The following is a 15,660-nucleotide window of genomic DNA, read 5'->3' as shown; positions in this document are numbered from 1 at the left end:
CCATGGTCATGTGTTACCAGTTGCAGAAGAGGGTTTCGGTACACATCTAGAGCCTAGACATTTGAATGAGTCAAATGGGTCACCGGAGGAACCAAAAAATTTGTGGATTTGATTAATGAATCATTTTTTTATCATCTATCACAGCCACCAGAGCCCAGCAAATACAACATCTGATTAAGAAGATACAACAGTAATCTACATATGACCTTTCATAAATTGTTGAAACTTTTTGATTATGAAATGAATAATTTTAATCTATCTATAAGATAACCATTAAAATATAGCATGAATACATAGTAGTTTTATGATTTCATTTGTATGTTTGATGCTCCGCACGTACATTTAAAATATAAAATGATTAAAAAAACAACAAGTTTTAATGGAAAACACCAAATTCATACAAAAATGGACATAAAATACCCCCCATTTCTAATATTGTAGGATTTGTGCTTCAAAGATTTATATATTTGTAAGGAGAGTTAAAATTTGGGATAATGATGGAAATTCAAATAATGTGACGCATTTACTTATTATTTAACTTATTCTAATTCCCATTCAAGGGTTATGACTTTTCTGGTAACATAACATGTTAAAGAGTTAAAATTTGGATTATTACACCTTACTTGTCATGAGGCCCTTTAGTTTCCATGGAATTGTTCGAAGGGATGAAAAAAAAATTATATTTGAATGAAAGATATATGAATAATGATATTTCTAGAAGGCCAATTCATAGTACTATATAGGTGAATTTATCCTCAGGTCTTAGGGATTATAAATATCTCATTATTCAGAACCAAATAGAAAATAAAAAAATATTTATGGTTAATTAATATTTGATTTGAACATAATTCCTATCATTCTATTGGGAAGATAAAACATGGATTGATAAGTTATTGTAAGTAAACATAAAGATTCACCAGTCCGGGACGTGATTATATATGACTTGCAAGTCCAGATTAAGTAAATGTGAAAGGATATGTCTACCTCGTGTTCATCATTCACCAATAAAATTCATGTTCACTATGATAAACGTGTGAAGAATATGATAAAGTCCTAGGATATGTGGAATGATAAGTGAATTATGATGAGATCATTATAATGATTACTTATTTATAAATATGTGTCCTAAATATTCATATTCATAAGATATCCAAGAAGGATACTGAAGTATCCAAATCAAGTAGCACTGTCTATTCTTGCTTGTATGATAAGGATGGTTGGTGCATGACCATTTGTATGGAGACATAAGGGAGATATAGATAATGAGTACTCTTTAGGAGAACATGTCAGTTCTTTGTACTGTTGCATATCTTGTCTAGAAAATTGAGACACCGAATCCATCTTGTGTATGGCTATCCTTGCGGATGCACGGGTGTGTTTTGACTATAATGTGTGAGTTCCTTATCAGGGATTACATGGCTTCATAGCTCAAATATATCGATAAGTCTATAAAGATTATTGGCAAATCTGGGATCATCTACCCTTGGTATAAGATGATATTTACTCTTGGACGATGATGTCATGAAGTCTTTCGGTAATGCAGCTGAAATATCAGAGAAAAAAATTCTTTGATGATTTCCCAATGGATGTCCTTACAAGGATGACTTATTAGGGTTTGAACATGGATCATACCATAAGTTTTTCATGGAATGTAACCCGAATATGGTTATACATACATGATGATTAATGAGAAAAAGTTTTCATGCATACATGATCGGACTTGGTGAATTATGATGAGATCATAATACAGAGATCAATAGTCTTTAAGCATATGTCCTAAATATTCCTATTCGAAGGATACTCAAGAAGGGCATTAAAGTATCCATATAGAATAGCACTATATAGCCTCACTCATATTATGAGTATGGCCGGTCCCGTAGCCATTAGTGTGAAGACACTAAGGATAGATAGTGCGCGTTCTTTAATGGAAAGAGATCACTTAATTTATTTGTATGAATCCTTGAATGGTATTATACCAAATTGTCAATCAGGTTGATTCACATCACATTGTGTAAGCGGTCTTTAGACTTGAGACACCGAACACGTCTTAAGGATGGACAATTGTACTTTGACTATGACATACAAGTCTCTAATCGTGGGATTCTTAACAGTCTTATTTCCAGAGTATAAAGAGGTTAACGAAGATCATTGAGTGGTCAAGATGGGATCGTCCACCCTCAATGTAAGAGGAAACAACTCAAAGACAATGATGTGATGAATTCCTTGGCCAAGGTAGTGAAATATCGAAAAAGAGTTTTCCCATAATTTCCAAACGCATCAGTGCTAACTCAGATGACCAATAAGGAGCGTCAAGTGGATGACAAATTATACATACACGATAACCAATTACAAACATATTCCATAAGCGAGTCGATTAACACTCCATTATATCTTCTAGAGCATGAGGTATAGCTTGGCACCCCACGTGGTGAAGACTCAACCTATAATTGGGCTAATCGATCCGACATTAACTAATCTATATGATGACATATTTAATGAATTTTTATGGCCAATAAAGGTTATTGGGCTGTAGGATTCGTTGACTAAAATCTTTTAGACATAGAACGTATACTTATGTTTTGAGAGTTTTTATGAAAGATATTGACTTAGTATAAATAGGGGAAGGCCCAGAATTTTTCTAAGGCCTTCCTTTTCTTCTCCCTTCTCTCCACAACTCCACTCCACTCCGATGTGAAACATAACAACGTTAATGGAGGTTGAACGGAGCTCGTCAATGCAAAGGAGGAGATTTGACTTGCCATGGACCATGTGGATACGTCTAGAGGCTGCACACATGAGCAGCTCCACTAGTCTCGCTTGAAGATCCACGAAATCATGGATGTGATCCATGAACAGGTGATTCATTTCAATGTTTTATTGATGCCGCAATGTTTCCTTTAAGTCTTCCGCATCAAATCATTTGAAGTTCATCCATATCCAGGCCTCGAGGTCCCAACAGCTAACTCGGAAGAAAATGAGGAGATCTAATGTGTTGAGAGCTTTTGGATAAGTCTAGAAGCCAAAAATTTACGAATTGACCTCCCTCATTCGAGTAACCAAATAGTAGTGGATTCAAATCTACACAATGTAACTCAATCATTGATGTGTTCTAGTATATGCATCCATTACCTTGTTGTTGACCTTCTTATTTAGGTGGGCTAATGAAGGGAGTGCCAGACATTATTTTTAAGGCATTAGGCATCATTACTCCAAGATGAACTAGAATTTGTGAATAGACATTTTATTGTGATTTGCACAACATTCCTATCACCACATTGTCTCCTCGTTCTCCTCATTCTCCTTGCCACACTATTCTCATCTGCTTCATTAAAAACTTCTCTTCAATTCACCACTCTTTCCCTTCTTTATTTGCCATAGTATTCTTTCCTTCTATATAAAGGTATTCTTAAGTAGTCCATAATTTAACATTTCAATCTAGTAATTTTTAACAAAAATGAGATTGCTTCAGGTCAAAGCTAATATTGAAACATCTTCCACCGGTACTACAATACTTCTATCACAGTTCATTCTTGTTTTATTTTCTATTTATTAAGTAGAAGTTAGATTGATATGAATTTTAATTTCTTTGGGAGGAGACAAATAATTTCTTTGGGAGGAGTTATCTAAGTTGCAACAATCATTTTCTGTTATTAACTTGATGATGAAATTTTCTATTAATTTTTGCAATTTTATGGAAACATACTTAAATGTTAGATACCTCTTTCTGGTTAAAAAGAATTACTGTTTCTTAAATATGAAGAAAAAACTCCATGATGAATCATTCTGAACTAAAATATATAGAGTGGGAATATGGCTATTGTTTTTCAAGTATTCTAGATGGGGTTGTGATGAAATGCGGCGTTTTAAGTGTTTGTTCAAGAAAACTAAATTTCTAGAAGTAGGGAGTGATTATAAGAGATTGCCTCTAATTATTCACTTCAAAAACAGTTTCCCACAATTATCCAGATGCATAAATATTATCAGTATCTTTTCTATTGAACTCAATATTCAGACTGACTTGTACTATTTCTAGTTAATAATCATGATTAGATCTTGCACAAAAATTCATCATAATTCATAAAAAAAGGTATCAAAGCCAAAAGGAAGAGACAGCATATTTCATCAAAGAAGCCCTCCCACATTGAATAACCAAGCCCAGGGTCATCACTCTTCCTTTTCCTGCATTTTTCTGAATTTGGCCTGCTTTTCAATAGAAGACAGAAACTACGAATATCTGCTAAGATATTGTGGAAAGACTGAAAGAAACCTCATTCAATATTAGAGACAAAATCAAAACAATTGCATCCGCAGATTTAGGCTTTGAGATCATTCAGAGAAAAAACTGAGTGGACCCCATCTAGAATACTGCAGATAATTTGCATAATTAGAAGCCTAGGGCTGCAAGTTTCACTGAAATAGGAAATGCAAATGAAGTTAGTAGAAGAAAATGTAACATGAAAAGATCACGACCAAGATAGAAAAGACAACATCATGGTCTTATTGACGCTAACCTCAGAAAGATGCACCCGTTTAAGGCCAAGAAGCTTGGCAGTAAACTCCCAAGTAACAATGGCAGCAGCATTTGCAGGGAATGCTCTCAATAGTGTTGGCCCAAGGCCGGCATAGCATCCTCTGAAGCCTACAGTTCTATAAATCTACAAAAGTATCAATTTATTAGAATAAAATTGACAAACAATTTCAAGTTTACTGAATTGGAAAAAGAACTGGCAGATTACCGCCTGGATAGTCCACAAAGGGCTTCTGCACGAATTATTCTCTGATGAGGTCTGAATGACAGTCTTCGCAACATCTATGGGAAGAACAGCGGACCAAAACTAGAGAAGGATCTTGTCATCAGAGAATAATAAATCTTACAAAGGCTGATGAAAAATATAGAAACTGGAGCACAATTCCCATTCAGTTATTTACGAGGAGATGATAGCATTTTCAAGATTTTATCACCCGAAATACCGAAAACTGAAGAGTAAGGATCATTCAAGACCGTTATATTTTTAAGGTTTTCTCTCAAGAAAAAACTAATCCTTGGAAAGGATGATGAGAACTACCAAAAAATGGAGAGTCAGGATCATTCAGTTACCTTACAGGATGATTAAAGTTTTCAAGATTACATTACCATGCAAAGTAAAGTTTCCAATTGATGATGGAAAATACCAAAACTGGAAAATCGTGATCATTCAATTATTTATGATAAGATGGTCACATTTTTCAGAGTAAGACAGGATGACGATAAATAGCGAAAATTGGATAAGCAGGATCAGTTATGAACAGATGGTTACACTTTTCAAGATTTTATCACCAGAAAACGAACAATTTAGGCAGGATGATAAGAAAACCAAAAATTAGAGAAGTAGGATAATTCAACTATTTATGAAGACATAGTTATATTTTTTCAGATGTAACACCATAAAATAGTAATCTAAAAAAAAAATGAGAAGTACCGCCATTCCTGCCAGCCCACCACTGAAAATTCCTGATCCAATATCCAAGAATAGCTTCTGTCGACTGGATGTTAATCCAAGAGAATCTGGGTTCAAATGGGAGCGCATGAAGTAACGAGTGAACTCGTACGTGCTAAAGAAGACGGCATTTCCAATGGATTCTCTTAGCAGGGTTGCTGAGCCACCACGGAAAAGCCCATGAATCTGAACAGAAAATTCTACTCAGTTCATTAAAAATCCAAAAAAATAAAGAGCCAAAAAGAAATGGTTTTAAATCAAACCAGTTTAATATGCATGCAAGATAGATAGATAGAGAGATTGAGCAAAGTGTTTTTCTCACGCCTTTCCTCTTCATTGTTGGCAAAGCACAATCAAGAGGTCCAGAAATGGGTTTAACTCAAATCAGTTTATCAAGCTTTTTTTTTAAATGAAGAAAGGAAGATCACCTGAAATCATTGATCACCCAATCAGTTAGTTAAGCATTCTAGATAGAGAGAGAGAGAGAGTGCGACAGAGTGAGAGAGAAAGATACAGCAGACTTTTTTCTTACTCTTCCTCACCATTTAAAGCACAATCAAGAGGTCCAGAAATGTGTTTCAATCAAATCACCTTATACACAGATATATAGATATATCAGATTGATAGATTTATAGATATATAGATATATAGATATTTTTCACTTGCTCCCTCACTCTTCATCGTTTATAAAGCATAATCAAGGGGACCAAAAATGCATTTCAACCAAATCAGTTTGTTAAGCATCCTAAATAGATAGATGGATAGACATTGACAGATAGAGTGAGCAAAGTTTTCACTTACTCCTTCGCTCTTCACTGTTTGTAAAGCACAGTCAAGAGGTCCATTGTAACGTGGATAACTGGGAAACGTAGCAGAACTGCATCCTTGAACTTGCATTCTACACTGAAAAAATCACTTAGTCCATAACCGATGTCTTTCGTTGTTTGGTTTCGCTGAGCAGTGAAAATACCTTTATTAGCTCCGAAGGGCACAGTATGAAGCTGATCACAGCGCCTCCAAATCCTGCCGACGGCACGATTATCTCAAGCTGAGGAGAATTTCTCTCGGTTTTCCCCTATATTTAATAAAAAATATATCAAAGAAAAATGCACATAAGGAAGAACGATTGTCATCTCAAGTAACAGAGAGGTGGACGAACCTGCAATGCATGAGTCATCTGCGAGTAAATCCCAAAAATAAGAGAACTCTCAAAAGCCATTCCAATAAATGCTGATGATGCCCCTCTGTATATCCCTTTGATCTGTTCCAAGCGACACATACCACAGTAATAAGATATTCAATGATGAAGAAAAATATTTTGAACAAGATCCCAGAAGAAATGTGTGGCAACGACAAATAAAATGAACATTTCTGATCTTGCAAATAGACAAATTCATTTCTTAGGTCTTTGATACGATTCTCCATAGAAGCTCTCATGAAATGAAGAGGAGGTGTCATTCAGCACATAAGATAAACCAGGCAAGTGCTATATTAAATTCTGGGATGGCGGGAGCAGGAAGCCAATAAATAAAGGAGGTCGGGCACTGGTCAGACATCAAATATTTCCAGGACAGCCGCAGCTTCTTGGCAGTGCAGGGAGATTTTCCTGCTCATGCGGGCAGGAGAGGAGTAGATGCGGCCGCATCTCTCGGCCACTGTTATCTCTCCTTTCATATAATCTCTCTCTATTCTTCCTCAGATCTTGGTTGGCTTAAATTCTTGAATGGCATTATTATTTACATTGTTTTCTTGGATTTTCATACTCGAGTTACTATGCAACGGCTGATCCACTCCAGGATCTTAACATTTTTCTTTTCCGGCTTGAAGCTCTGTCTGGCATGGTCACAAGAACTACCGGAGTCTTGATCTATTCCTTCCTCTTCTCTCCACTTTCATTCTGTCTTTGTCTCCATTGTATTCTCTTGATTCCAACAGAGTAATACCAGAGGATATGATTAAATTCTAAGGATTTATCTCAGGAAAAAAATAAATTTTATGAAGGATGGTGAGCAATATCAAAAAATGGAGAAAGCAACATCATTCAATAATTTATGAGGTGGTTAAATTTTTTTGAGATATTATCACCAGAAGATATACATATATTTTTAGAATGATGATGAAATATACTGGAAACTCAAGAAGCAGGATCATTGAACTATTTGTCAGAAGATGATTACATTTTTATATGTTTTAATAAAACTCATAAAGGATGATGAGAAATACCATCATCCTAGTAGGCAAGATCCTGACTCACTATTGGATAAACCATTTTTTAAATTTCCCTAAAAGAAAAGGAGCTTGTTCAGAGAGATATTCCCTCATATTCCACATTTTTAGAGAATCTAAATCTTACATCCTGTTAAAGTTATGGGGATTCAGCAATTCTCATAAATGTTTGGGGTATGTATGTACTTCCACAAATGGGTTTCCTCGTGAATGAAAGAATTACCCCTTCATTGCGTAACGTCTTGATTGCGCAATGGAAAGCATTGTTGTAAACCTTCTGCTTCCCTTTTGTGTTGTGAGCTTGCAACTTAACCTGATAAACACAGAAAAAAACTCACTCTTCAGATAGCAGTAAAGCATTTTTTCTCAAATTGAAGAATTTCTGGAAAATTAAAATTAAAGTGTTAAACTACTTCAAAGGAAGAAAATAGAACATACTTGCAGTCATTTCAGAATATTTCACACATTAATACACGCCAACGTCCTTTCACAGACTTTGATCATGGAAGAACAAAGCTTTATCTGGCTTCAGTCCCTCTTTGGGAAAACATTTTTTTGAAATTTGGAGCCTTCTCGTAATTTTACAAGAATATGACATTCAATGAACAGACTGTCAACTACATACTGGATAGAGTAAAAACATTCAATAATTCAGCAACCAAAGTGGTAGAGACCATGGGCGGGTTAGAGAGAGAGAGAGAAAGATAGAAGAAGAATGGTTACAAGGAGAATCTCCCCGCTGATTCAGCAACAAATTCTTGTTTGTTCTCCTTTGTATTTAAAAAGGAAACTACACTGAAACCAAAACACCCTTGACAGGGGTTGAGGATCCTAACGCGCACACAGATGAAGTGAACTTAACCAGGTGATAAATACCCAGTCAGATAACCCAAAGAGAGAGTACATTTCTTATTTTTTACAAGGATCTCTAACAAGAAAGGAGCTATTTCACAGAAAAATGATCAACTGCTGCGCCTTTGTGGTATACTAAATCAGAAAGTTATAACTTGGTCAAGAAAAAAAAATGTAAAATGTAAAATCTAATAGATCACACAAGGAGGAAAGATCCCACCACAACAACAAAAATACTAAAGAAAACGAGAGGGATGAAACAGCCATCCAACGAGAGTACGACGTCGGCTTTAATCAGAAACGTGAAGAAACTACAATTTGAAGAAGAGTGAATCATACTATAAAACTATTCCAGTGAGATTATCCTCCAAAAAATTCAGAAAATTTAGAAAAAAAACAACCTTGACTGTATCAAACGGATGTCCAGTGACAACGGTGGCAATACCAGCGGCGAAACCCGCCGCGTAGTCTTTGGCAGCGTCGCCAGCTCCTCCCATTCTCTAATCTCAACGATACAAGCTCCCGGATGCCCTCAATCCTTCATATTCTACTTCACCAACGCATAATTCAGACAGAAATTGGTCTGGGCAATAGTTTTTTTGTGCAGGGAATCGTCCTGAACGCATCCGCCATGGGATTTTAGCTTCGGACCTTCATTCGATCGATTTCTTGCGTACCCATTTTCAGTTCTTCATCTCTCCTCTTCAATTGGACAATTCTTCAGCAAACTCCAGAATTTGGTTTCCGTGAAGTTTTTGTGTGGGATTTTCCTCTAAAATTGAGAGTTTTTTTTTGGTTAAAATTTGAAGGTGTGGTCTTTAATAGAGGGTGGGTTCTTCTAAAGAAATTTTATTTCAAAATATTAGAGTTTGGGTAGGTTTAAATTTTAAAGAGGGTGGGTTCTTTTCTTGTGTTCTTCTCAAGATTTGTTCTCTTAACAAATCATAGTTTCTTTTTGTTAAAACTTGAAGGTGTGGTCTCTAATAGAGGGTGGGTGGGTTCTTCTCAAGAAATTTTCTTTCAAAATATTAGAGTTTCGGTCGGTTAAATTATTTAAGGGGGTGGGTTCTTTTCTTGGGTTCTTTTCTTGGGTTCTTCTCAACATCAGTTCTCTTAACAAATCATAGTTTCTTTTTGTTAAAATCTGAAGGTGTAGTCTTTAATAGAGGGTGGGTTCTTCTTAAGAAATTTTCTTTCAAAAAGTTTGACTTTGGGTTGGTCAAATGTTTTAAGAGGGTGGGTTCTTTTCTTGGGTTCTTCTCAACGTCAGTTCTCTTAACAAATCAGAGTTTTTTTTTATTAAAATTTGAAGGTGTGGTCTTTAATAGAGGGTGGGTTCTTCTCAAGAAATTTTCTTTTAAAATATTAGAGTTTGGGTTGGTTAAAATTTTTAAGAGGGTGGGTTCTTCTCTTGGGGTCTTCTCAAGATCAGTTCTCTTTAGAAATTAGAGTTTTGTTTGGTAAAAGTTTCAAAGAGGATAGTTTCTTCATGTGAAGTTCTCTTAAAATAGTAGAGTTTTATTTCACTTATTTTTGAATGATTGTAGATTCCTCCTGTTAACATACATTATAAGTGAAGAAAGTGATGTTATTATTATTGTAGAAAGTGAGAAGAAAACTAGTGATCTAGTCTTTCTGGATTGAGCATATTTTATCAAGTTGGATCATCTGAGCCTAGAGAATTTTCAACATGATAAATTTGATGAATGAGAAACTATGAACACGAAAAGTTTGACATCAAACTTGAGATACACATTAGCTTTTGTTTACGAATATTCATTTTGATGATTAAAAATGTCATCTATTATCATGTTAGTGGAGACAAGTAATGGATCATTTGGTGATTATGTATCAATATTTATCCCTTACGAGCTGAAGTAAAACTTTATCGAGTTCTGGGAGAACAGGATTATGCTCCTCTCCTATTTTAAAGTCATTAAAGTGAGATTCCATTGACAAAATATTTACCCTTATATTAAATAGGTCAAGTCCCCCAACTATGATAATAAATTAAAAAACAAGCAATTCACAAACATAAGATGTGTTAGAGCTTAGCAGATTTATCTGATGTGTCATGTGGAATACTTGACATGGGGTATTAGTTGTCTAGATAATGGCCTACGTGAGTATGAAAATGTTAGACATCAATGTTGATAAGAAGAAACTCAATCACAGTATCATTCAATAAGGCATGTCATCTATGTTACAGATAAACAGATTAAGGCATTGATAATGATACATTAATTATTAATGTAGGTGAGGAACATGAGGAAGAACACTTGTATCTCCAATAATTAAAAATCATTTCATGAAAAGTATGCTACTATGTTTAATGTCTTGAGGGATGTTTTCTTCAAGTAGATTTTAATGTTTTTATATCAAACTTCGATTGAAGCTTAGAGGAGCTATACTTTTAAAAAAAGTAAATAGAAGAATATATACAGTTTTAACCAAAAGAGTATGAGAATTAGGTGATAACTTTCATGAAAAACTTTAGTCATCTTGTATGATATGTAGGGATAGTTTGGATGTGGGTTGAAATATACTAAATTAGGTGAATGAAAATACATTAAGAAAGAGGATCGTATACTTGAATTTATATCTGAATAGGGATCAAAATGAGAATTTTGTACATAGTGGAAAGCATTTGAACATTGTATTTGAAAATAATTGAGATTCACCTCCTTAATTATCAAGAAAACTTACTAAGGTTAATTAATTAAATTTCATAAAATTAAAATGAAAGGCAAGCGCGCTATTGATGTCTGCGTTAGTGAGTGAGAATTACGGTCCTTAAATTAAAGATAGGTAAAAATACAAAAATTTACTATTAAAACTTGAATATTCAACTCTGAGCATTATGGTGATTCATGGAGAAGTTGAAGACTGGAATCTCTCTTGAAATAATGATGATTATCACCATTTACTATATGTAAATGTGAATTTTAGTTTCCAGTGAACATAGTTACTTTTTAGCCATTGTTTATTTTTCATTTAATGATTAAAAAGGTTATATAACTTGTATACATTTTTTAGAGATCTTATTGTTAAATCTTTCAAAGAAGGAGAATTTTTTCTCTGAAAAATATTTGGGGCTAGAGTAAAAAATTAACTCTCCTCTCCTATTGACCTCTTACTTTCTCATCTACAGAATACTTTTTTGTACTTGGTGTTACTCAATTGAATTGAGATGTATTATAAATCATCACATAAGATGTAGTATAAAGTAATTCTCTGAGCCTATTGATTTCTGGTACACACTATCTTGGTACCTTCCAGTACAACAGATAGATGCAAGATAGTGTCTATCACACAAACGGACTACGAGTGTTAAGGATTCAAAAGTGGATTAGGATTTGGAATTGTTGATGGAAATGACTCATACAACCCTAATGGCGATGATGTTGGTGATGAATTTCTCACCCTCTTTCAGCCTTATTTTTGTTGTCACGAATGAAGATTAAGTAGTGAATGATGCTGATTCATCACTTCCATAAAATTTTTGGAATACACACTATCTTGTTATGGAACAAGTGATGACTCCAATCACGTGATTCTTTATCATCATCCAGTTTTCAATATTTTTCATATGCATTTCCCTCTTGATCAACCAATAAGGATAAATTTGGCATCATCATCATATGATATCATATATGCTGATGACAAGGAATAACATTTGGGGTGGACATGAAAAATGAAAAAAAATACCATTTTCTGACAAACCTGAATTGGATAAAAAAATACATGACTTTGAATTATTTATCACAGTAAAATTTGAATAGTGAAGACCTAGCACGATTTGATGTGATATATTCTAGCATGTTGTTAATTGTAACGGCATAGTATGTATCTGGTCCCAAGTGAAAGTTGATAATATATGTTCAAAGTTACGTTGTGGAAAAGGAATAAATTTATAAATGTAAATCCTGAATACAATGCCTCATGAGAAAATACAAGGAGCATTTGGAAGTTAAAAACACGAATGAAGATTAAAATAATATAAGGAGAAAAATCAAACCAATAAATAAACTTATAAAACATTAAAGTGTAAAGTCAAAAAGTTATAAATAAAGAGAAAATATAGAATTAGAGTCCATCACATGAGACGATAATTAAAATAATACCATTGTCCTTTTTGGGAACTACTTAAATCAGAAAACCTAAAAAACCTATAAACCAAAAAAATCATTAATAAGAAAACTTAAAAAGATACATAACTATACATGTAATTATTAATGATATGGAGAGCCAATGCATTTACATTGAGAAATCTTATAGCATATAACACCTCCTTAAAACCGCTCATTTTAACATTTCCAAATTCGTGCATCACCAGCTTTAACTCATCTATTAAATGATTTTCTTTCGTTATCAGTTTCATCGTCTCACTCTTTTATTCATTTATTATGCGATATACTAAAACTATATACTGTACTTAGTTCATGTGCATATAAGGTCATTAGTTTCTTATATCACTCTCAAATTTAATATTTTACTTAATATTCTTTTTAAATTTGATTTATAAATAATAAGTATTTTTATAAATAATGAATATAGTTTTAAAATTTTCTAATACAATATTAACTATATTATAATTTCCTGGTTATACCAAATCTCGTTCCCTGGATGAAGGCATAAACAGAAGTTAAGCCATTTGTGACATATCAACACAGCTTATTCATAGTCTCACCATTTAGTTTAGCTCTTGTATTCTCCGTATCTTGGAAATTTATTAAAGGACCTTAATAAATATCTATACATTTAAATACTATTCTGAATGAAAAATTTCAAAAAAAACCTTCTAATGCCCAAAATTCATATTGTTTCAGGGAGTATATGTGATGTTATACTCATCATAACTGTAGGATATAATTCTTTATTATATATTCAAGTATCATTAACTACAGTCTTTTTTTGATGGGTGGGAATGGAATTATATACTACATAACAGCCCAACCCACAGTCCACTTCTCATTCATAATTCATTAAAATAAATCACATTTATTACTATGAACATTTGATTCCTCATATTGAACTCAAATCATATGTGCAATGATAAGTGAATTATGATGTTAGCATAATATAGTGATTACTTATCTTTAGAGTATCCCTGTTCATTGGATACTCTAAAGGGATAACAAGATATCCAGGTAGAATATCACTCTCTACTCTTGCTCTTATGATGAATATAACTTGTCTTTAACCATCAATGTGGAAATGCTTAGGAAATATGGTGAGTTCTATTTAGAGGAGTTCACTAAATGGATCATATGCTCATATGCCTAATTTTCTTCTATTTCAATTCATTGTTGTGTTAGGGGTCCTTAGACCTAAGACAACAAGGCTATCTTCTTGATGGACATCTGTGTTTTCACCATGAACTAAAAGTTCCTAATCATAGGGCTCTAAAAAGACTTCTCTTAAATGTGAAAAGTCCACCAAGATGATGAAGAGGATAAGGCGGGATTATAAATCTGCATTGTAATAGGAGACTGACTCAAGGAAGAAAATAAAATAAAGTCCTTAGATAAGGACGAGGAGATATCAAAATTTGAGTTTTATAATGGTTTCCTCAATGCATCAGTATAAAAGAGGATGACTAATTAGGGTTCGACTGTTGGTCGAACCCTAAGTCATTCTTGTAGTGTCAAATGGATGACATAAAATTTTCCACTAAAGAGTTGAGGAATTCATTTTTACCTTTACGAATACCTTTGGTATCATGGCAATCACGTGTCAGAAGAGCCTACAACTTAGGTATATATTCTGACTTCCAATGAACATATGCATGTGACCTTCAAGGCCCATTACCCCACACAAATGCCTTATTCTTAGAACTGAAGAGATACCTTCTAGAACATGCGGGTATTTCTCTCAAAATAACTTCTAGAACATGCGAGTATTTCTCTCAAAACTCCTAATTTTTCTCTCTTAGGGAATCCTTGCTTCCCACTGTGACTAGAACAATACAATGATTATCCCAGATTGGTGGGAACACTTATTGAGTATATGATCACGACATTTTACATGATAAGGACCCTATGAGTACATCTATAGGACTGGCTTTTGTGTGTCTCATGTTAGTTCAAGAAAAAGGGACTTGACCATCAACAGTATTCATGTTGATTTCAAGGGTCTAATTCTTTTTTTTATTCCACTACATGAAGTTTTTTTAATCATCAGTCATGGCCACAAAACCCAAAAGTGACCTATGATAGAGGAAGATTTAATGTTTTCATTTTTTAAATTTAGTTTTATTTAATATAAATAAACTATAATAGAATATGTGTGAAATAAGAATAAGACAGGACATTATTTGTACAAGTTTGGGACAGTCTCCTGCTCGGTACTAACGAGTAACTTCTATTCTCTATTTTGTTCTGTTCCATAATCAAATATGATAATTGTTTAAATTGAGGTTGATATCAAGATCAAGATGGTTATAAGTGATCATTGAGGATTATGAAGCCACATATTTCAAGGTTTCTAGAAATGAAAAGTAATAGTTCAAAGTGAGGTTGATGCCAAGATCAAGATGGTTAGAAGTGATCATTGAGGATAATGAGTAACTTATATTGTTTATTTTATTGTGTTCCATATTCTATTGTTTATTTTATTTTTTATTTTTTATTTTCAAGTATCTAATGAAGCCACATATTTCAAGGTCTAAGAAATGATAAATAATAATTCAAGTGAGGTTGATGTCAATATCAGGATGGTTAGTGGTGATAATTGAGGATAATTTGAAATAAAAAATAGATAAATTTTAATATAAGGTGATCATTCAACAGTATCAGCCCTAAGTTATGGGATTGTGGAGATGAATACAACAAAATCACTTAAATGTCCAAATTTATTCCACCGAATATAAACTATAACATATACAGATCGAAGATATAAATATTTCATGTTATTTACCAAATAAACTCTTAATCAGGGAAGTTAGATGGTATATTATAGCTTATTTTCATTAAAATCAGATAATTTAGGATTATTCTAGAGTCTTTTGAAATAAAGTTTAGATCCTAAAAAAATTTAGGAATTTTTTGAATATATTATATCTCAAAATCGAACATTAATTTAAACCAGTCCTAAGAAAATTCGA

At 33.5% G+C, this 15,660-nt stretch overlaps 1 protein-coding gene across 1 annotated transcript; it reads right to left on the bottom strand.

Moving 5' to 3' along the window:
- Window positions 1-4,051: 4,051 nt before the first annotated feature.
- Window positions 4,052-9,330, bottom strand: MBAC1 (Mitochondrial substrate carrier family protein). Its single transcript, XM_078572217.1, has 9 exons — window positions 8,957-9,330; window positions 7,927-8,016; window positions 6,637-6,738; window positions 6,448-6,552; window positions 6,279-6,380; window positions 5,460-5,663; window positions 4,737-4,835; window positions 4,512-4,655; window positions 4,052-4,410 (listed from the first exon to the last, which is right to left on the bottom strand). Exons 1-9 carry the CDS (start codon window positions 9,050-9,052, stop codon window positions 4,408-4,410), a joined length of 945 nt encoding a protein of 314 aa, XP_078428343.1. The 5' UTR covers window positions 9,053-9,330; the 3' UTR covers window positions 4,052-4,407.
- Between the last annotated feature and the right edge of the window lie 6,330 nt (window positions 9,331-15,660).

This window comes from Wolffia australiana, chromosome 3 (genome assembly GCF_029677425.1).
Source record: "Wolffia australiana isolate 7733 chromosome 3, ASM2967742v1".
NCBI lineage: Eukaryota > Viridiplantae > Streptophyta > Magnoliopsida > Alismatales > Araceae > Wolffia > Wolffia australiana.
This window is presented reverse-complemented; position numbering and strand designations above follow the sequence as displayed.

Excerpts from the sequence above, each read along its gene's own strand:
- MBAC1 (XM_078572217.1), bottom strand. The coding sequence starts at position 9,052 with ATGGGAGGAGCTGGCGACGCTGCCAAAGACTACGCGGCGGGTTTCGCC. Across the intron at positions 6,739-7,926 it reads AGACGTTACGCAATGAAGGG|ATCAAAGGGATATACAGAGG; the intron begins GTAATTCTTTCA and ends CGCTTGGAACAG. Across the intron at positions 6,553-6,636 it reads AGATGACTCATGCATTGCAG|GGGAAAACCGAGAGAAATTC; the intron begins GTTCGTCCACCT and ends TATTAAATATAG.